Source organism: Trachemys scripta, chromosome 1, assembly GCF_013100865.1.
Source record: "Trachemys scripta elegans isolate TJP31775 chromosome 1, CAS_Tse_1.0, whole genome shotgun sequence".
Classification (NCBI taxonomy): Eukaryota; Metazoa; Chordata; order Testudines; family Emydidae; genus Trachemys; species Trachemys scripta.
Window position 1 is genome coordinate 238,175,151 of NC_048298.1, and position 23,821 is coordinate 238,198,971.

The following is a 23,821-nucleotide window of genomic DNA, read 5'->3' on the forward strand; positions in this document are numbered from 1 at the left end:
GGGCCGTAGGTGGGGGTGGGTGCAAGGCTGGCCAAGTGCCGCGCAGCAGCGAGAGAGGCGGGGCTGGTCTCAGGAGCTCAGCTGCAAAGGGAGAAGCTCCGCTGCAGCGCGGGGACCGGCCAGGCACCGACCCCTCTTCGCCAGGGCGCGAGCCCGACCCTGCTAAGGGAGGCTGGGCCCCGAGTGCGGGCCGGGAGGCGGGAAGAGGCTGCAGCGCCCGCCCGCTGATTCCCGGTCGGCTGCACAGGAGTCAGCGGGCGGGGCCCGGGATTCCGCCCCTCGGAGAGTCGGGAGTAAGGGAAAGAGCAGTGGAGGAGGGGCAGGTGAGGCGGAGTCACTGGAGACAAGGGCTCTGCCCCGGAGGCGGCCCGGCCCCGAGGGGGTTGCATCGCGCTGCGCTGCCGGAGCAGCAACCTCCGCAACTTGGCGCTGGGCTCCCGGGGGCAGCAGCGCCTCAGGTGACAGCCCAGGTGGGGGCGGGCGGGCCGGCCGTGGGCAGCTGCCTTGGCACTGCGCCGAGCCGGCTCTGGCACGGGAGCTGCCCGCGGGCTGAGGCCAAGCGCTGCCTCCCCGCGTGTCTCTCCGGTGTGTCACGGCAGCTCTCGCGGGGGAGGAGGAAGGAGCGCCCGGGGCGCCGAGGGGCTGAACTTTGGAGCCTCTGCTCCTTATGGGGCCGGTCCCGAGGAGGCGGCGGCGGAGGAGGCGCTGTTGCCGCCGCTGCTGCCCTGTGTGAGGAGCGCTCGCTCCCGGCTCGCTCCCGCTGGAGTGGCCCGGCGAGAAACTCCGCTCAGGTCCGCGCGCTCCGCTAGTGCTGCCGCCGCCGCCGGGCCAGCGCGGCGCGGAACCGTCTCTGCCGGGGCAGCCCCCGGCGCTGCCCGGCCATGGAGGAGGGCGAAGGCGGCGCGCGGGAGCCTGGGGCCGGCATTCCCAGGTACACATGCCCGGGCTGGGGCGGGGGTCCGCTTCGGGGGGGTTCGTTTCCTTGTTAAGCGCTCCCGCCCTAGCGCTGCACTTCGCTCCCCTGTGTGTTTGGGTAGGTGCCGCGTGTGCTGCAGGCAGGGAGCCGGCGGGCGGGCGGGCTCCCAGCTCAGTGCTGTTTGGAGGGAGACTCCTCCGTAGTCTGGGTTAAAGCTGAGGACGCTGGCAAAGGCTGGCTCTGTGCTGGAGGGCGCGTTTGTGGGTGTTTTTTCCCCAAAGAAATGGCACTTTCGCTGTAATTTTACTTATTGATCAAAATTGCCCTCATTCCCGTTGTTGCAGCTAGACAGCACCATTGAGATTTTCCTTAATAATTAGCAATAGCATTTTCACTGTGCTGGGTAAGCCCATGTTTTTGAGGTTTTCTCTCTTAGGGAGGGCTATATCACAATATATTGGCGCTTCACTGGATTAAATAACTCTAAAGTCCCCCTCCCACAAAACCAACAAAAAAACAAAACTGAGATTAACATTCAAAAGCCTCTTACACAGGAACATATGTTCTGTTAAGATTTTCTCTTGGTAGATAACCTTTAATGCCCATAAAAATTGAAAGGAGGTGCAGCAATTCAAAATATTTTTTAATCATTTGCTTATTTATTTTTTATATTTAAACCATTTCTTCAGTTGGAAGAAGGGAAAAAAAAGCAGGATCCACGAAACCCAACTTTCAGTCCTTGGAAAGAGATACTTTTTCTAGGTAGTGGACCTTCAAAGTGGTATCTTTTCTATCCATTTCTTACATGGAATAATGAAGGGTTTGGGGCAAAGCAAAGTCTATGGAAGTATGACTTTGGAAAGATTAATAATGAGTAATTAAATATCTGTTTTACAAGACATTCTCCATAAATAGATGTAAAACAGTTTTGTATAATTTTATTAATGATATATACCTGTTGCTAGAAAGGTTAGAGATAGTAAATATAGAAATGTGAATATTAACTACTGTCAAACAAAACTTAGAAGTGTGTCATGCCGTGGGGGTTTAGAGAGGATGAATACATTCCGAAGGGAAGTTTGTCAGTGTCATTCTCTCCGTTTCCAAAAAAACATTAGTGATGCACTGGAACAAAGAATCACTTAAAAATAATAGATTAATGGCTTTGACATACATACAAGCTTCTGTTAAACAACAAACAAGAAAATTTTGTAAAATCAGGAGACCACCCGGGACTTCGGATAATTCACAGTGCCTGTAAATGTGGGATTATCTAACTGTTGAGGAGAATATTGTCATAATTTTTGTAGCCTGTCTCCTTCCTGCTTCCCAACAGTGAGACTGAATTATGAAATGAATCTGTGTTCTCTATCTTTATTATCAGAATCCTAAACATGACATGAGTGGGTTGAAGTGTTATGCTTTCTTGAATTGTTTTAATGCTGTGTGTATGAGTGTGAAAGGTTTCTTTAATTATAAAATTAAAAAATTTCCGAATAAGACCATGATTAAATGATTAGTGACTCTGACTTTAAAAACTGTATTATAGGGTTCAATGTTTGTATCCGTCTCTCTGATTCCACATCAAATTTGGTCAGCATACAAATGAAAGATGACTTTTTTTCTAACTGCCAGCTCTGTAAACTCAGTGGGTCTGAACATCCAGTAGTGCTTCTTCTGACTCATGTATCACCACCAATAAAAGATTCAATTGGTCAAATTCTTCCTATGGTTACACCCGTGCAATTCCATATGTCATTATTGGACTTGTGTAACTGAGAGCTGAATTTGGCCTCACAGTTGGAATTTAGGCCTTGATATCTTGCAAGCCGCTCTGCATGAGTGGATCCCTGTGCCCAGGCAAAGACCCATTGACTTCACTGGGGCAAGTGTAATGGTCCTTCCACACAAAGTATTTTGCACAGGTGGGATCTATCACCACTTCAGTTGACATATGAGCCAAAATAATATCCAATTCACTTTTCAATAGCCAGTGTTGGTTCTTCATTGCTAATGGGAATAAAAAATTGTAAAAACAAAAAACCCTAATTATTGTAAATAAGTACACCTGATGCCACACACATACATGGAGTAGATCTGGTGAAGGAGGAAATGGAGGCCATTACTATGTAGTCACTTTTCAGAGTGTTTTTTTTAAATAGGTTATTGCCAAAAAGTTACAAAACATAGCACATTTTAAAGGTCATCTTTGTAACTGAATCAGTTATTACTAGCATAGAACTAGTGGAAAAACTAATTTTTTCCATCTTTGGACCATAGACTCTTACCTTTGCAATCTATATTCTTTGCATTTGTTATTGCCTATTTTTTCTGTATTATGAAAACCTCTCCCCAATTAGTCACAGTTTAAGCCAATTGTCTACAAAATAGATCTTCGGTTCTGAATCTCTCTATTGCCAAAAGCAATGAAGTCTGGCATTGACCATAAATTACATACATCCCAGTTCATTGTTTTGTTTTTCCATAACTGTTTTTCAGAAATACCACCAGAATTTAGTTTACTAAAGCATACTTTTTAAATCTGCATGTGGAGAAATTTTGTGTACAATAACTTTTTATATTGTAGGGTTGATCCATACGGATTTGAAAGGCCAGAAGACTTTGATTATGTGTCGTATGAAGAATTCTTTTCTAGATATCTGGTGATACTCACTAGAAGAGCAATAAAATGGTCAAAGCTTCTAAAGGGGAATAATGGGATAGGGAAAAGTTTAAAAGGTAAGTTATATGTTTGTATCTTATTGGACCTGAATGTAAATCAGTGTTGAGAACAGAACGTAAATTTAAATTGGCTTGCACTTGAGAACACAATAGTAAATGTCTTTTCTGCTCTAAGTAATAACAGACTGAATTCAGTAATAATACGCAAACAAATGTGCTGTTGTGCTAGGGATAATCAATTTGATTTAAAGCTCACAAGGGAGTAATCCTATTTGATGTGTATCATAATATCTTAGTCACTATATCTATAATCAAGAAGGATTCTACCTGTGAGAGACCAGATTTTTTGTTACTATTTGCTTATAGTACTTTACATATTTGTGTATTCAAGCGACCTCATTAAAGGATAGTTGCATGGTGCAGCAGAAAGTATAAAGAACTGGAGATCTGAGTTCTTCTCCCAGGTTTGTCGAGCCATTGATTCGTTCTCTGACATTTTGCAAGTTGCTTTAATTTTCAGTGCCTCCTTTTCTGCCATCTGTGAAAAGGGGGTTTTCTTACGGCTAAAAAGCACTATTATGTGCTAAGACTTAATCATCAAAATTTAAAAACAGAGAAAGTAAAATTAACAGAAGAACTAGGTGCAAATATTTGAGAAGATGTTAACAGAACTCTTAATTGCCAGTTTAAAAAAGCAGGAAAACCTCTTACAATAGCCCAGTGTATGGAAGTCTAGGGTGTGAAACTGGAGGGGGGAAATGTAATTAAAGGGAGGTATTGTGGGCAAGGAATCATGTGAGGCTGCAAGTTCTCTTCCTTTCCTTGTGGGAGTGAAATTTTTCTGTGTAAGCTTCTTAATTTTTCCCTTTGCACTTAATGATGTGTCCAATATGTCCTTTCTGGTGATTCTATTTGGAATTCTCACAATGGTGCCCAGCACAAACATTAAAGTAGCCTTAATATGGTTTAGTTTAATTCAACTAATCCACTTAAAAAGTTAATTTGGACTAATTTTCCTGAGTGTCCCTGGGTAGACAAGCCCTTGAATTGCACCTAAAACCTCAGAGGTGTGCTTCAGCACTAGGCTTCGCTTACTACTTTTTTTGGGTGTGGGGGGGAGTTAATGCAGCAACAAAAGTAATAGCTCTTACTACAGTGTTAGCATTACATCATACTTGTAAAATCTCTGCCATTGTTTCTGGAATTAGGGGTTCCATTACATCTGATGTGTGGATGAAGGGCGTGAAGCATGATGGCAATAGAGAGATCCTGGATGGCTGTTGCATCAATTTTTCAGTTACTAACTTTTTACTAAAGATAATCAGAATTGCTTACAGTATACTTTCTTACACACCTTTAGAAAGAATATGATCAATATAAAGGAATACAGCAGAGCTGAGGCAGTCTGTTTGGAGTTACTGTAAATGCACATTATAATGACAAATCTTCCATGCTCCATTGTGCAGTGACACCCCAAAATTGCTAAAGCTGGAAACGCTGGAGGAGGAAAGTGGCAGATTACTGTTATTCTGTAAAAGTGTTGATTTAAACACTTGCCCCAGGGTACTGGTACTAGGACCCACCATGTCTGTGGTATATTCCCATACTGGACACAAACATATATGGATAGTTGCCAGTTTGTGAGGACATTCTTATCCTTCAGGATCACTCATCCATTGGAACAGTGGCATGTCAGTCTGTTAATCCTCGGAACCCTTTGTGACGGGTTGGATCACAGAAACCCCCTTGGGAGCTGCCACCGGATGTGCCAAGACTACCCCTGCTCCTGTTTTCCCTGCCAGCTCAGGACTCCAGCACCCTGTCTTGCTGAGCCAGACACTCCTGTTTGGCTCCAGACACAGATCCAGGGTCTGAATCACTTGTCCCAAAGCTGCAAGTTTACCTGAAAACAGCTCACAGTAGTGTGCTTGCCTTTAGCACCCAGATGCCCAACTCCCAGTGGGGTCTAAACCCAGATAAATCTGTTTTACCCTGCATAAAGCTTATGCAGGGCAAACTCATAAATTGTTCGCCCTCTATAACACTGATAGAGAGATATGCACAGCTGTTTGCTCCCCCAGGTATCAATACATACTCTGAGTAAATTACTAAATAGAAAGTGATTTTATTAAATACAGACAGTAGGATTTAAGTGGTTCAAAGTAGTAACAGACAGAACAAAGTAAGTCACCAAGCAAAATAAAATAAAATGCGCAGATCTATGCCTAATCAAACTGAATACAGATAATTTCCTCACCAGTTCCAGAGTGTTCCCTTTTACAGGCTAAGCTCCTTTTAGCCTGGGTCCAGCAATCACTCACACCCCCTGTAGTTACTGTCCTTTGTTTCAGTCTCCTTCAAGTATCCTGGGGGGGGGGTGGAGAGGCTCCTTCTTTAGCCAGCTGAAGACAAAATGGAGGGGTCTCCCACAGGTTTAAATAGACTCTCTCTTGTGGGTGGAGACCCCCCTCCTCCCTCCTATGCAAAGTCCAGCTCCAGGATGTAGTTTTGGAGTCAACTGGGCAAGTCACATGCCCCTGCATGACTCAGTCTTTGCAGGCCGACGCCATTGTCCACATGGCATCTTGCATGTCTCCAGGAAGACTTCTCATGTGGATTGGAGCATTCCAAGATGCATTGTTCCCTAAGTGTCTCCTGATCAGGTACTTAACCTGGCGAATTCCTTCCTAAAGAAGCTGACCAAATGCCTCACAAAGCTTACTTAGAAATCAAGCAAGCATACTGCCCATATTCTTAACCTCGAGTAGAAAATGATATATATGTACAAATTGGATAAATAGATATAGTAGACCAGAACCTTTACGGAGATATGTTACATGGCACAGGCAGCACAAAACATATTCCAGCTATGTCATCCATACATTTATAAGCACCCCCTCCCCATAAAGCCTTATGAGGTACACTGTCACACCCTTCATCTTCCCGACCCCCACCTTTTGGTTTCATTGCTCTGATGCTTTAGGAGTCTGAATTTGCTGATCCTGTAATGTCTATTCCAAAGGCAAACTGATCATAATGCAAAACAGAGTGAGGAGTATTTAACTTACAGTTCTTCCATACAGTTCCTCTGAGAACCTCCACAACCCACACCCTAATTTTCTACTTCCCCAGGGAAGATCTGAGACCCTTTCAGAATGTGTAGTATAGTTCTATTGGACCTCAAAGGACCATTTAATGTATGATATCTCGGCAGTTCCACGCCCATATGTCGTCAGGCCCATATGTCCCCCAGGCTCCTAATTCCCATCATACTGACAAGAAGAAGGGATGTAATGCTAATTCATTAATTTGGAAATACAGCATATTTTTGTGCTGATTTGTTGCATGCAAATGCCTTGTGTCTGACATGGCATGTGTACATTCATAGTTCTGTTCTGCTTGAAAGAAAACTAATTAGGGTGCTTTAACAACTGTTCTGCTGTATATCCTGTTATCCTTGATCACAGAGTTCCAGAAAGATGGGTCATATGAATTTTGATCATCATTCCATTTGCTCTTTTTTCATCCAGTATTTGCTATCCCTCTACCTTGTTCCTCACCTTGTCCTAGCTATTTCAGTCCTGCTGTCTTTCATTTCCCCAGCCTTGGTTCTTCTTCTTGCTCCTCTCTAAGGTGCCACAAATACTCCTGTTCTTCTTTTTGCGGATACAGACTAACACGGCTGCTATTCTGAAACCTGTCTTTTTTTCCTCTCTCACTCACACTCCCATTACCTGACAAGTTTTCTCCTTCCTCCCTTCTTCTCCCCTGCCCCCCAGCTGTTCTGTTGCAATCTGTGCTTTCTTTACAGTGTCGCAAGTCAGCTTGCTGCTTTGATTCATTTACAGCTGGTCAATAAGCACCAGAGGTGCAATACTAGAGCCTTACATGACCACTGAAAGTTACTTTAATTCTCACCTACAGTGTGCCTGTGTAAGAAATTCAAGTAACCTACTTGCTGCTGGAAACAACTTGTAGCAGAAAGTACTTACTGTAAACCTTATCAGCCTTCTGATGTGAATGCACTAAGCTGCTGTGGGTTGGAAAAGGGTCTGCAGTTTGTGGACATACAGAATATTTGTGAAACCAGATTCTATAATTTGTAACCTGTCAGAAATGTCACATCAAAGGCTGAATGAATGCACAGGCTTCTCCTGTGTGTTTCCACTTCGTAGCTTGTTGTCCAGACTGGATATGGCATGCTCAGATGTGAGGTATTTGGACATGGTTTCAATTTTTCTTCTAATAATTTTAGAAGTGAACTAGAGTAATTTTCAAAATCCTATTAAACCAAATACAGCTGTACATTCCAAATTACAAATGGACTAGATTTCAGGTTGGCAGCATCTTTTCACTAGTGTTATACAGACAACATACCTTGTTTAAAGGTTTTTTCATTTATTATACAAGTGGGCAGGCTCAGTTTAAACGGAGATTATATGTACTGCTGTTCATGCAAATGACACCAAATGTGCCATCAACCTTGATAGTCTGTGGAGCATTGCGTGGATTCAGGGGCTTGCTCTTCTGGAATCTTTTGTGGGATCAGGACCTTTGGATTAGTTTGCAGTCTGAGCCCGGTGAGGGAGGAAGAATCATGCAAGATGTAACTTCTTTTAAGGAGCATTACAAGTATTGTAATTGGAGGATATTCCACTCTATGAAATGTTCTTGTGTTTTTCTTAGGAAAGTGACTGGGAGGCAGGCTATCAACTATAGAAAACAAAACTATACTTTGGAAAATTATAACTAACCTTTCTTTTTAGAGCTCCTGTATCACCTCTGTAGGCTGGGTTTATCTTGGATGATGGTGGGCAGTTCTCGCTTTATTTTAAAATCCACTATGTTAGGCATTATAATGACATGAGGGAGGCAGCACTGTAAAAAGGCTCTGATGTGTAGTGCTAATATTTGCAGAAGAACTTGCCTTGTTTGTAACTGAGTTTGGGGGTATGTGGTCAACAGTATATCCCTTATACTTGGGCTTTCTCATTGAAAGCCTAAGGACATTTGTTGTCATGAGGACAGTGACACTGAGGAGTAATGAGAGTATGTTAAGCTGCAGGGCTGCTGTCCCCTTGTACTGGATACCAAAGTCAAAGGCTTGTCCCTGCTTCCTGCATTTGATTTAGATTTATGTTTGATGCTGGCTAGGCTTTCAGAGTAAATAGTTATGCCAGGAGCAGACCAGTTACAAGGGGGAGTACATTTTTGGAATAATCCTTTTAAGAAAAAGGCATAATATTCATTATGATAAAACCAAATAATCCTCAACCTAACAAGTGAGTACACTTTTAGGGGCATGCATAGATTCTTTCACATATACATACCTCTTAGCTTAGGCAGGGCTAATCACTTGAAATTAGGTAGTGCGGTACATATCTACAGTATTTCTTGAGCTTCATGATTCACAGTGGCTTTTAAATGACGTGGCTGGTATTTTACCACTTCTGAGCAGCAGGTGTTTGTGAGTATTCAGATACCTTTCCTAGGAGGCAATTACTTTAGCTATTCCTGTGTTGTTGAATCTTCCTGTAAGTTTGTATCCTTGTTGCTCATGCTTAGGTGTGTGTTAATAAGAGAGGACATGGTGAAGAGATATTAAAAGGATACTGGCATGTAGTTTAGACCTATAATTTGATGCCCCATTAACGTGGTAAGAATCTGAGGGTGGAGTGTGTGTGGGGCGGGGAATTGGTCTGGATTTATAAAAACAAAAGCCTCTCCAGCTATCATGTGAAAAAATCCATTGTTTCTCTCTCATTCCTCCTGGCTCTCCAACAGGGTCATTCAGACAGTAGCCACTAGCCCTGAGTGACTAAATATGCACTTGCAGGGTCTAGTGTTTCTATTACTGGGCTTTGCAGCAGCACTAGTGAACTGCCAAACCCTAATCCCAGATTCATGCTAACCACCTTAGTGATACTGATGCATAATCAAGCGAACAAAAAACTACAATGTCAACCTCCTGTTAGAAATACAAGGAAAGAAGAAAAATCAATATTTGACAAATGAAAAAAGAAAAAAATCAATGGAAAAACCATTTATTTTCAAATCTCCATCCAAGAGAACATCACAATGAAAAGGGAGGGGGGGGAATTAAAACTCTAATGTATTGGATAGTGTTCAGCTGATCATAATTCACTCTCCCTGTAGTATGTATACATTAAGTCTGTGGAAAAGGACAGCTTTATGATGAATTTGTGGAGTCACTGGAAACCACCTGCTTAATTGTGTGTTTTGTGGGCGGGGAGATTGGGGTTTTGTGTGTGTTTGTGGCTGTATTTTGACACTGATGATAGTACAGTATATTCTGGCCACTGAAATGTGCTGCATACTCAAAAAGTAAATGTTTGTCTTCACTTTTGGCCTCTTATGCGGAGGAGGGAGGAAGCATTGTAATCAACGAATGCTTGTCAAGAGTTCTCCTAGAACCTCTCAACTTCCTGTTTGTTTCCAGAAAAAAATAACTTTTTTTTTTTGTTGCATTGCAGTGAAGAGATATATCAGGAAAGGCATTCCCAATGAGCATCGTGCGCTGATCTGGATGATTGTAAGTGGAGCGCAGGCCAACATGGAACAAAACCCTGGATACTATAATAAACTACTTGAGGGAGAGAAAAGTGACACGCTGGTGGAAGCAATCAAGACAGGTTATGTCCTAATGTTTATACATATAGTCAATAACTATGTATTGTTAAGTAAGAGTGACATTAAATTGTGTGTGGCAGTAAAGCTGTATTTCTGTAAATGTTTAGTAGTGGTTTAATAATGATTAATGTGAAAACTAGAATAGCTACAAACTCTGTAATAACACCACTCTCTTGAGACTCAACAATGCTCCTTCCAAACTTAAAATGAATGGCCGGGTGATGGTGGTAAGTAGATTGCGGTTACTTGATATTCAGACTGATCCAACTGTAATAATGACATTTTTCTAAAGAAGCTGACACACAAATTGGCACAGTTCTGTGATTGTTTCATTGTGCACTGCTGTCCTCGGTGTCCACACAGCTCTAAAGTTGTTTCATTAGGATGACAGATCCAGCAGGCATTCTTTTTCTTTTTCATGACTGTTGAAAGTATCAGGTGCTTTAAGTTAGGGTTGTACCAAATTTTATCTTAGAAATGGGTAATTGACTTAACTTTGTAACAACTTTGTCCTTGGCCAAATAACTTTTTTTTTTTTTTTCCAGCTTTCAATTTTAAAACAAAATAGCAGCAGCAGCTTGTGGGAGTTTTGCCTTACATACCTGAGTAAGGCATTTTGGAACATGCATTTTCAGACTCCTGCAGGAAGAATGTCCAGACCAGAAATCATCAAGCTTCAGTATTCCCATGCTGAACTGTGAGCTGCAGTTTAGGGGTGTGTAGAGGGAGCAACTAAGATGATTGTCCAAGGTCAGCCTGACCAGTGGCCTCTAGAGAGCGAAGGCAATGAGAGCAATCCCTCTGCAATGTTAGGCAGTAAAACCAGGGACCTCACCAGCACAGCTGGTGACTGGTTGGCTAAGTCAGTCTGTGAAACAAAGCGCTGTGTTGGGATGAGGGGGAAAGGGAACACAAATGAGTTATAGGAAGAAATTAGGAGGGAGGAAAAGACTAACGGGGAGAATTGGAGATAATAGGAATTAAAATGAATAGTGAATAAGGAACTGAAAAAACAGATTAAGCTGCGAGAAGAAGAAGAGAGATGGTGAGGGTGGAGTGTCCCAGAGCTTGGGCTCCAGCCTGAGGCCAACCGTCTGTACAACAATATTTAGCACCAGAGCCCAAACCCAAGTCAATTGACCCAGCCCAGTGACAGCCGTGCCATGGTCTTTTATCTCTGTATAGATGTATAAGAAATAGAAAACAATATTGTTAGAGGTGAAAGAATAATATGAGCATATGTGAGAGCGTAGGAAAAAAATTAAGATTTACGCAATTTTTAAATTTCGTGAAACTTTGTGTTCCTGTCCACTATTCAGATATTTGGCTTCATCTGAATGCCATTTCAGTGTAACTTGTCAGTTTAATTTTAATATTCAGCACATTCCTGCTTTATATTAAATATTTCTAATGCTGCGATAGATTTAAAAGGTAAAGTAAAGAAAAATATGTAATCTTGTTAGTATTCGCTTCACAAATCTGTAATTCGTGTGATTCTCTCAAAATCTTCTGGCAGTCATGCTCCATAAAGTGCTGTAGTTTTAGCACTAAGGTAATAGTTTTACCTAAGATACTTCTATTAGCACCATCAAAGCAAGGAAAATTAATCTGAGAATCTCATTTTAATCATTACCACAACTTGACAATGGCAACAAAATTAGGATCTAAAGGTTCAAAGACAAGTAGAAAGAACTCCAAACTTATTATGTTTAAAAACTCATGATTTTGAGGGCCTGACTCATGATTTTTGAATGCTTGTGGTTGGCAGTACTGCATTGGAGGAAGAAATACAACAGTATATTTTATTATTTTTGTAAATGCAGAAATAATGCACATGCAGCCTACTAAATATTATAGACATGTTAAGACACTTTCTGCTCATGAAGAGTCTACAGTTCTGGTAGACAACCTACAAATAAGATTGCCAGGCATCCAGTTTTCGAGCAGAACGCCTGGTCGAAAAGAGACCCTGGCAGCCTCGGTCAGCACCTCTAACTGGGCCGTTAAAAGTCCATCAGCAGTGCAGTGGAGCTAAGGCAGGCCCCTGGCTGCCCTGGCTCCGTGCAGCTCCTGGATGGGACTGGCATGTCCCTCCTGGGTCTTAGGCACAGGTGTGATCAGGGAAGCTCTGCGCACTGCCCCCGCCCTGAGTGCCGCCTCCGCAGCTCTCATTGGCCGGGAGCCGTAGCCAATGGGAGCTGCGGGGGCAGCGCCTGTCGGCATATGTCAGCTCTAATCTCTCCAGCAATTTCCAAAGTATACTTTAATAAACTTATTCTGATTACATGACAAAAAGCCAGCATCCTAGAGATCCCCTGACCTGCTTACTTAATGCTCCAGTAAAGGATCAACATTTTAAACAGAACAACAAATTCCCTTTTTGTATTGTTAGTAATAACATTTTATATCCCACTTTATTGGAAAAATGTGTGTGGTTTCGTAAAATATGGATTGTTTTTGTGGTGGAAAAGCTTTCACATCAAGTACGTTCACAAGAGGATAAGTATTTAGGAATTTGGTCACTCTTTTTAGCATACTCAGAGGAAAAGGACTCCTCAGCCAGCAAGCCAGAGTCTTTAGCCTGGTTCTTTGTATATTAACCTGATCCCAAATAAGTAATCAGTAATGTGCAGTGTAGTGTGTGAACATTTTATTGTAACTTTACTGTAAGAAAGATTAAAAAAAAAAAAAAAGTATTCTGATTATGCAGATACCACACAATTTCTGCCAACAGAAACAAAACAAGTTTTCTGTAGCCTATAACTATCAGACTGTCACACAAGCTTGTTAGGGTTATTGGTCTCCTTGATTTTTAAATTTGCATGGGAGTGAATTACAGTATTTCCCTGTCCTATGCCTCCATAACTGATTTATTGATTTTAAAAGGAAGAAGTGGTGATTAGGCCAATGAATTTATCTTGGCTGTGAATTCCCTGGCACAAACCATGATTTTTACGGGTTTTCTTCTCATAGATTCTCCCAGTTTTAAGCTTTTTGTCATGGAAGCCAGTCATAACAAACTGTTTCCTTTAAGAAGGAAAAGCACTAAGATAAAATATCTCCTAGGATGTACAGAGGTCAGGCATATCTGTGTGGGATGCTATAGTTAGACTTGCTTGTTCAAACATTTTGGTTATGTTTAAATAATTTAGTGTGGCCTTGGGTATTGACCACCATAAAAATGAAGTTGCTTTTGTTGTCATTTTAAATTAAATCCAGCTGCCAGAATATTGACCAGTTTTTGCGTAGTGGCCTCTATTTTCCAAAAGCGAGTAGTGATTTTTAGCTGTTCAACTTGAGACCTCTTAAAGTGGCCTGATTTTTCAGAAAGTGTGAGACTTTTTTTTGCAAATTTAGGTTGTGGGTCCTTAAAGCTGAGTAGGTGATGATTAACTTGATTAAAGGGACAGAATCAGTTTTAAAAATCTGTATGGATGAATGTGCACTGTGCTCCAGAGAGCAATAAAGAGCCTGCAACAAGTTGATGACGTGTGTGTGTGTGTGTGTATAATATGTGCGATTACACATAGATGCATGTGCTCATACACCCATGAGTTTGCATGTGTAATTATATATTCATTTAATGTATACAAACTGCCTTATTTGCCTAATTAGCCCTGAAAAGTTAAATTTATTTTTCACTATTCGTGCTGCTTGTTGTTGTCCTGCTTTTCTCTCTGTTAAAACAATGAAAGTGTCTAGAAGTGGATTAAATACTAAAGTGAAGTGGTCTATTGTTTAATGTGTATAGCAAACATTGCAGAAAACAGGTTTAGGTTTTTCCATTAGAATTAAAAAAAAAAAATGGAGATTTTTATTTCCTTTAAAGTCTTGAGCATATTTTCATAGAATTAAATTTTGGACCAAATTTGACCTGACAGTGGCTCTTTAAGAAATTACTGCTTTGAAATTGTTTAATCACAGATCAAATGTAAAGACTAAACTTGAAATACATGGATAGGCATCTCTGCTTTCTTTGAAAAATCTCCTTCTGTATGACCTTGCATGAGTAAAGAAGCAGATTTTTTTTTCCAGGATGTGACAATGTGTAATTGCATATATATATATATATATATATATATATATATATTTATTTTTAGGCTAGAGTCAAACATAACAGTCAAACAGTTATGAGAATAGAATCTTTTAAAAATGAACTGTTTAGGGCTAATCCACATAGATAAGTTCAGCAAAGGACAACTCTGATTCATTGAAAACTAAACCGATCTGTTGTGAGACTATCCCTTCCCAGCGCTGCAGCTAATACCTTAGCACTGCACTAGATAAATTCGGTACATGGTGTGTTAGTTTAAATTGCTGAAGCGGGTTATGTGAAATGTAATCAATTCCTGGGATTTGCCCATAAATCAGTCTCTGCCTCGAATCCTGCTTGAGACTGTAAGTCACCCCTAGCTCAGAGAGGTTATTCTTTCTAGGAATGGATCTCTTTTGAATGTAGGCTAATGAACTAAAATAGGGGGTTGAGGTCGTTTCTTGCTAACTTCCTCTACCAGACTCCTTTTCTCTGAGCCCATGGTCAGATTTCAGTTGTACATCTTACAAGTCTAAGATTTATTAAGGAGCATGGCAACATGGCTTAAATTTGGTCCTTTCATTTCTTTTTTTCTAGACATGAACAGAACATTTCCAGATAATGTACAATTCCGGAAAACTGCTGATCCCTGTTTACAGCAGACACTCTACAATGTATTAGTAGCGTATGGGCACCATAATAAAACAGTGGGATACTGCCAGGTATGTAACTTCTTAGATATTTAAAAAGATATTCCAAGACATTCACAATATCATTGTTGCTAATTTTAAAGTACATTTTTGGGCGATAGGCAAGGTTGTGGGGAAGGCTAAACATAGTCATATAAACAGTTGCTCATAGCATCTTTCCAATCTCATTTTTGAACCATTTTAAATGTAATCGTTTTAAACAAGGTCAAGTAGCAATGTGTGCTTCCCCAATTTCCTTCCTTTTCAAGTGAATTAATTGATTTCATTCACTATAGGTGAACAGTAAACTAAAAAAATGGTGTCCTGTTTTGCTACTTGGTGTTCTAGAAAGGCATGAAAAACTTTTATTTATTTATTTATTTGTAAATCGTTCCTTTGCATTTACAAGAGAATTATCAGGTCTTGATTTCCATTGTCTTTCTGGAGAACTTTTTTGGGTAGAGGAGAACTAGTGGTCATATGACATTAACAAATGGTCTAAATCTAGTTTTCGTGGATTTGGTTGTAACATCTGTTTAACTCAAACTCCTGACAAACGTGTAGGAGGAAAATTTGTTTGTGTAAAATTCAAACTCATAACTCTTAGAGGACTGAGAATGCTTCTGCTCCAGTTCCCTAGTCCTTTACAGGTTCCTGTGGAAGATATAAGGAAGGAAAATAATTAATTCATGATGTTTCTAAGGTAAAAAAACAAGCAGAAAACTTTTTAAAATAGAAATAACTTTGTGGCTATCTTTGCATGTCATAAAGGAACAGTAACTGGCACAATCAAAAGCTGTGTCTTCTGTTCAGTTCAACTTTGAAGTCTCCCCTTTCTCCTTCCCTATTGCATTGCAGTTATATGCACTTACAGGAGTCTTGTACCAGTTAAGAAAACTGATATAATAAAATAAAAATAGCAAGCCTTTAATAAAGAGTATAAATTACATTTATTGAATTGCTGCTCATTTAATTTAGTATAGAAGGAGATCGATCTAGGTTTAAGAATCATTATCAAAGTCGCTGAAATCTGACTTACTGTTTGGCCCTGACATATTGCAGTACTGAGGTTAATAATGGTAATTTGAAATGTGGCAGTAAAAGTTCCTTGTGTTTTTTTCTATATATAATATTTTATCCTAAGAGAACAAAGCTTTTAAAACTATATTCTTTTGAGAAAAATGCAAAGGGTCAATCTCTGATCCCTGTATTTGCAGAATCAGGCCTCTAAATAAAGCAAGACAGATATATGCATCTCTTCATATTACTTTACATTAAAACCTTGTTAAATGGGTGTTTCTGTGCAGACTTAAGTCTCATTAAAAAGAGACCAAGGGACTTTTTTCCCCCATTGTTCCCTCAAAAGATGGGTTATCCATCAAGGGTGTAACTACATAAACCAAGGGCTGGAGCCTCCCCTCCTATACTTGTGATAAATCAGTGTATTTCTTAGAAAACTGGCTATTGTCCTAGTGAAGCAGCAAACTTCATCAAGATAAATGGTGATGTGTACCATATAATGGGGCCAGGAGTCCTTTGAAACAGTAGACAATTAAAGTGAACCCTCCCACCCACCCCCAATTCTTTGTGTATTTCTTCCTGGCTTGCACTATATACTAAATGTAGATCCTCCACTCCACACTAGCATTATCAAAACATTTCTCTGGCGAGTCACCACTGAAAAGTTCCCAACCAGGGAGTTAGTCAAGTTTCGAATTGCCATTCTGTACCGTAGTCCTATGGAATTCTTACCAATGTGTGAACAGCTAGTGAAATTCTTTGCTTTGTGAATATTTTCTAAAGAGCAGGCTTTTGTGCCTGCTATGTTAAGTGCCAAATAGTCTCTTATCACCATGGATGCAATTATCAAACTATCTGGCAGCATGGGAACTGAATAGCTGTCTTCACAGGCAGAAGGCCAAGCACCCGAGATGCAACACAGATCCAGGCAACTTCAGCAATTTGTAAAAGTTCAACAACTAATATAGAGGTTTAAGGTTTGAAAATAAATGTCTAGAACAGAGTGAATATTTTAAAATTCAAATGTGTAGAGACTGTTTTGGCATTGTATATCAAAAGACAAGTGAGCAAAGCCACTTGAATCCAAGAAATTGGATTTCAGTCAAGACAAGAACTTTTGGTTTCCAAAATCCTTTGAGCGTTTCAGTTTTCGCAGTGCTCTTCTTGCTTGAGCTGTAGCTGGCATTGCTTATTGGGTACAGTGAGACAATGTTACTGCCTGTCCCCATAGACAACCCTGGAGTGGAGAGCTTGGGGGAAAGAGGTCCGGGAGAAGACAAAAGAAAAGGATAAAACTGGAAAGGATTTCTAAGATTAGCACTAAACAAGTGTAACTGACACGAACCTCCACAGCCTGTAAATATTTAAAGACAATTTTACATTGGCTTTTGAAAAAATTGTTGGGAATTGTGTGTGCTCATGCTGGTGCACTATGTACTATTTTAGATGCCATCTTGTTTATATTGCAATAAATATACTTTTTAAAAAATCCTCTCACTCTAAAAGCCAAAAGAGCATAAAATGCTATAAATGTAAATCATCCTAATAATGTTGCTAAAACTAACTGGTTGACTAAACTGATATTATGGATTACTTAGGGTACATCTACACTACCCGCCGGTTCGGCGGGTAGTGATCGATCTATAGGGGATTTATTTATTGCGTTTAGTGTAGACGCGATAAATAGATCCCCGATCGCTCTGCCGTCGACTCCGAAACTCCACCATGGCGAGAGGTGGAAGTGGAGTCGACGGGGGAGTGGCGGCCGTTGATCCTGCGCTGCGAGGACGCGAAGTAAGTGATTCTAAGTCGATCTAAGATACGTCGACTTCAGCTACGCTATTCTCGTAGCTGAAGTTGCATATCTTAGATTAACAGCCCCCCCTGCCCCCCCAGTGTAGACCAGGCCTTAGAGATAGTCTCTAAGGAAATTACTTAAGCATATGCTTAATTTTAAACACATGCTATTCCTGAATAGGGTTGGTTTCCTGAATCCGGGTCTATATATTTTATACATCTTCTCTCCACTGAAATCTTGCCATGAAAAGCCCAACACATTGTACTGTCAGGATGTGGCCAATTAATGCTTTACACATATAGCTCTAACTCCCACACCTTTGTGTGTCTGCCTGTTGTAGGTTGTAAGGCAGGAACTATGGCTTCCTCGGTGATTTGAAAGGGATCTAGCATAATGTAGGTGCAAATAGAAACAATAAATACTGTTTGTTAGTTCTGGACAAAAATAGTTTAAATAGTTGCATAAACTGCACCTGTAAAACCTGGTGGAATTACAACTCTGCTGCTTCCTATTTGCTTTCCTAAATTGCATTTGTAGTTTCAACTGGGTGGGCCATGCTCCACCTATAACTGTTCGGTAGTGTTACTGCCCACTATTAACCGCCTATCATTTTGTGAGTTTCACTCCAGAGATAGCTACATTTCAATGTTGGTCAAAGAATCTATTTTGTTGTTTGGAAAGGGCTTTGGGATTTTTTAAAATAAAAAGTTTTTAATTTCTTAGTGCTTTAATTTTTTTTTCCCCCTGGCTTCCATGGGCTTTTGTTGCCCAGGAGTTGCAGGGTTGGTAGACTGTGTTAGTAGATTTCCTCTATCCTGTCTATTTTGTGAATTGTAATAATCCTGTCTCTGGTATCTTTCAAGGAACATGCAGGCACAATGCTTTTCCTTTTATTTCACTCAATCAGTACTTTGAAGTTCATGTTTGGTATTATGAAGTTAAACAGGAAACTTTTGAGGTAAGTGGAGAAATTATAAAAGCTTTCTTTTTATTTCAGGGCATGAATTTCATAGCTGGATACCTGATTCTTATTACAAAGAATGAAGAGGAATCCTTTTGGTTGTTAGATGCTCTCATTGGACGAATATTGCCTGGTATGCTAGCGGCTCTTATTTTATCTGTACATTAGAGCTTGGGTATTCATTTTTATTTATAGAAGCCCTATGTGGCAAGATAAGCCTTGCTATTTAACTTCAATGGCCTGCTTAGTTTGTAGGGGTCTAATTCTGCCCTGATTTCAGTGTGGGTGTACAGGATGCAAGTCAAACCAAATTGAAACTAAAACGCTGGTCTTTAGACTCTGCTTCCACAACAACAAAGTAGTAAGAAACTGAAATCTGATCAGCTGGTGTAGAATTGTTTTAATTTGTAACACATATCTTGCTTTTCACTCACCACTACCATGGTTTGTATTTCCAGTGGCTCAATGCTAGACAAGAGGCCAGGGCTTATGGGAATGCCTGGGACTTTAGCAGTTTTCCTTGGCCTTTGGGAAACAATATGATGGAAAGATTGAAGCAATTGGTCTCAAGTGAAGGAAGGGTACGAGTCTCATTGCAGTGTGAGCATCTTGTGCTGGCCATTATATAAAGTAGCAGGTTGTGATGCTACTGAAAGGAGGCAGCTTGGCCTTTCTTTACAGCTAGTTGATAAGGTCTGCAAGAAGTTTGTGTTAGGGCCGAGGAACTGTCCAGTCAGTGGTTCCAAGCCTTTTCCACATTGTGACCCATTGTACAACAAAAAAAGTGTCAGGATCTCTCTCCCATCAGGCTGTAAAGAAAACGAGGGGTGGTTTGTAACCTTCCTGGAGGTCATGATCCCTATGTTTAGAAACCATGAGTTTAAATTATTCAAATATGACCAAGTGGACATTTCCTCCCTCAAAAAATTTTTTTGAATAGATTGCATGAGCACTCCAACTAGGGATTTAACACTAAAGCCTATGAAGGAGGAATGGATGCCCCATGAATTCCCATAAGTACACTTTTATTCAGGTATATATGGTGCCTAAAATTTAGTACAGTGGCATACCAAGGGTAGGTTTTGACATTCCCTTATCTGGCCTCCTTTTGCTGTTGAAGAGCTTTCTTGAACTGCTATCCTGAAGGGCTGGAGGCTGAACGTATTATTAAAATATCAAATTATTGCATGACAGTAATATCCAGGATTGTGCTTGACTTTTTGCCAGAGCTTTGGATTTCTAGAGCTATTCTCATTTAAGATGTAAAGAAATAAAATTTACATTTTTCTTTGTTCTAAAAGGAAAGACTTTGAAGAGGAAGGAAAGAGAACTGGTGTAATTGTTTCTGATGGCATTGAGTAACAGCAAAAAATAATTCTCGAGGGTAAATAAGTCATGTAACAAACTAAATCAATTTTTACTTGCACGTAGAGATTATCAGAATTGTTCGGTTCATAAAAGGCCTGTTTTAAGACTGTGGATAGAAACTACTTCTGAGACAAATGTGGAAGGCATATAGAAGCCTGGCTAAATCAACGTAAGAAATTTGAGACTATAAAACAGATGGGCACGCTATGGCCCACGGGGCACGCTATGGCCCGCGGGCCACACCTGGCCCACCAGCCGATTTAATCCGGCCCTTGAACTCCCGCTGGGGAGCGGCGTCTGGGGCTTGTCCTGCTCCCGCCTCCAGCCGGGAAGCGGGCTTGGCGACCACTCTGCATGGCTCCCGGAAGCAATGGCATGTCCCCCTCCGGCTCCTATGTTTAGGGGCAGCCAGGGGCTCATGCGCTGCCCCTGCCCCAAGCACCACTCCCACAGCTCCCATTGGCTGCAGGTGGCACCTGTGGGCGGGGCAGCGCGTAGAGCCAGCTGGCCACACCTCCACGTAGGACCCAGAGGGGAGACACGGCGCTGCTTCCGGGAGCTGCTTGAGGTAAGGGCTGCCCGGAGCCTGCACTCCTGAGTCCCTCCTGCGCCCCTGCCCCAGCCCTGATTCCCGCCCCCCTGCCCTCTGAACCCCTTGATCCCAGCCTGGAGCAGCCTCCCACACCCCAAACCCCTCATCCCCAGCCCCACCCCAGAGCCTAAACCCCTAGCCAGAACCCTCACCCCCTCCTTCATCCCAACCCCAATTTTTGAACATTCATGGCCCACAATACAATTTCCATACCCAGATGTGGTCCTTGGGCCAAAAAGTTTGCCCACCCCTGCTATAAAACTTACGATTAGGTTTGTTAATTATTTGTAATTATAGAACAGTCACTAGAATACAGTGCAATTGGCTACTGTTATTTTATATAGCCTATACTGCATATAGCAAGCCCCCTGTTGGAACATGTAGAAGAATGAAGTTGTTAGCTAGGATGTGATTCAATGCGGGTCTTCTCATTGGCTTCAGTAGACATTGGATCAGGCACCTGGTGAAAGGCAGTGCGATTGTACAGTGAAGTTTAACACTTATTCCATGATTTTGTGTTTAATCATTTATAATTTTTTATTTTTTCTCTGGGATAGAGGAGTGAATTCATAGGTCTGTGAGATTCAGGACTCTATTCATCAGTCCTTTTATGGAATTTGTTTTGATAGGACTAGCTCCGTGGTTTGAGCATTAGCCTGCTAAACCCAGGGTTGTGAGTGCAATCCTTGAGGGGGCCACTTAGGGATCTGGGGCAAAAATCAGTACTTGGTCCTGCTAGTGAAGGCAGGGGGCTGGACTCGATGACCTTTCAGGGTCCCTTCCAGTTCTATGAAATAGTTATATCTCCATGAAGCCTGTAGCTCTTCATCACCTTGCTCCTAAACTTGGCAAATATGTTAATGAGAAAAGGCACTCTTGTTTCGTTTTCCGATTTGTTTCTATGACCCTTTACCTATTCTAGTAGCGGCACTGATTAATACAGACAGTGTGACAGGCAATGGGACAAATCAAATTAAGTAGAGTATTTAAAATAAATATAGACACATTTATACATTATCTGGGTTCTAGCTAAAGACTTTATCTTTTTAAAATATCGGTGTTATTGGGTAATGCAAGACTTTGTTTTCAGATTTTTTTTGTCAGTGGTTGCACAGCTTTGCTGCGGATTTCCAAGACAGTTCTTTGATGTAATCAGTGCTGGCATTTACCCTGACTACCAGAAATTGAATTGTTCTCTTTATAAAAGTTTAAAGCATACCAGGTAAAATAATTGGAATAATTGCACAGAAGTGTAACGAGTGTCTTAGGCCGTGTATGTGCTGGAGAAATTTACCCTGATAAGTGATTACTCCCCCTCAGTTGGATGTTAAAGTGAGGCATATTTTAAGCAAAAGTGCTTGAACTGACTGTAAGGTAACCAAATAAACATGGCCTTTACTCCAGGACATTGTAGGGGTAAGCAATAACTGAGTCTCACTCATTGCAGATCAAATTGATCGAGTACCAGTGTGGATGCATCTTGCTGGCACAGATGATGGGCTGTTAATTCTGACAACTCTAACATCCGGCAAATCTCCTTTAGTTTGCCAGCTGAGAATTCACTCTTTGTTTCTTCCTCTTCTGTACCACCTCCACTCCATCTAATCTACGTCTGTTCCCCCTGCATCACATCAGAAATGCTTCCAGATCATGCCCTTCCCTGTAGTCCTGGAAATGCCTTCCCCTCTACTAGTGTCCTCCTGATACCCTAAGTCGTTGAGTCATTTGTGGATCATAAGTAAGGCTACGATTTAGTCACGGATTCCATGACTTTTCTCAACCTCCATGACGTCTTCGGCTTCAGCTGTCAGGGGCTGAAGCCGTGCGCTCTCCTCGCAGTTTCCCAGGGCCGTGTGCACCTCTCCCCCTGCTGTGGCCGGGGCTGCAGCTGAGGCCGCGCACCCCCAGTCCCATAGTTGCAGCCAGCTCCAGAGTGGGGGCTGTGCCTCCTGCCATGGCGAGGGGCTTGGCCTGTCAGTCCCCTCTGCCTTGGGACTCCATTCCTCTCCCCTACCTAGCCCTGCCCCCCTACCTCCCGCCGGTTATTTTTAGTAAAGTCATGGACAGGTCACGGGTTCCCGTGAATTTTTGTTTATTGCCTGTGACCTGTCCAAGACTTTTACTAAAAATAACCGTAACAAAATCTTAGCCTTAATCATAAGCAAAAACCAAATGAAGCATAAACAATTGAAGTTTCTACCGAAGACAAGGCCATAGTCTTGTAGAACAGTTGAGTAAATTCTAGAAGTTCAGGGGTTAGGAGTAAAACTCCTTAAAAGCAGTGAGAGACACACCAGAATTGTTTCTAGCAGGCTGAAGTATAGTGTGGTCAGGGGCGTTCTTTATCTACAAATTCACTTTGCAATATTGTATGCAAGCATATGCCTAGAGCAGTTGATGATGGAGAGTGGACTAAATATTCCAAGGAACCACTGTGGGTTGATAAGCATAAAACTGACTCAAACTCAGACCGAGCATAAGTACCCTCTCAGTTCGAATTTAGTATTTTGCATGCTGTTTTATTCCTACTCTTGCTGTTGAGAAACATTGGAATCTTAACCACTATCTGATGCTTTCTAAAGTGAACTTTGCTAACCTTAGTTGTTGTTGTTGTTGTTAAATACAAAGTGACATATTATTTGGCTAGTTTTTCTTTGTGCTCATGAATAAATGTTATGTTGAGTGAAAAAAATGTGTTGAGAAACTTGGAGATCGCCTTAAACTAGGGTTACCATATGTCCAGTTTTTCCCGGACATGTCTGGCTTTTTGGTAATCAAACCCCTGTCCGGGGGGAAAAAAGTCGAACATGTCTGGGAAAAATACCGGCCGGGCACTTCCCCTCTCGAGCTCCAGCTGGTCTGCTCCGGCGGCTGGAGTCCAGAGGCAAGGGGGCTGCCCGAAGCCGGTAGCGCTTGGGCAGCTTGGCTCTTAAACAGAGCCGAAGACTCAGGGAAGGAGCAGAGCAGCTGGAGCCCGGGAGGGGAAGTGCCCAGCCGGCGGCTCGGGGTCCGGAGGTATGTGGGCTGCCCGAAGCCCGAGCGCTACCGGCTTCACGGTTTGCCGGCCAGCCTCCAGACCCTGCGCCCCTGGCTGGGCGCTTCCCCTCCCGG

The 23,821-nt window shown here is 41.7% G+C and overlaps 1 protein-coding gene across 1 annotated transcript in view; it reads left to right on the plus strand.

Moving 5' to 3' along the window:
• Positions 1-490: 490 nt before the first annotated feature.
• The window catches only part of GRTP1 (growth hormone regulated TBC protein 1), a 55,057-nt gene continuing 31,726 nt past the window's right edge, over positions 491-23,821 (plus strand). Inside the window, exons 1-5 of the mRNA XM_034758126.1 lie at positions 491-931; positions 3,504-3,655; positions 10,093-10,251; positions 14,880-15,004; positions 18,787-18,883. Of these exons, the coding sequence (XP_034614017.1) occupies positions 882-931; positions 3,504-3,655; positions 10,093-10,251; positions 14,880-15,004; positions 18,787-18,883 (583 nt within the window). The 5' untranslated portion in view covers positions 491-881. The remainder of the gene's footprint in view (positions 932-3,503; positions 3,656-10,092; positions 10,252-14,879; positions 15,005-18,786; positions 18,884-23,821) is intronic.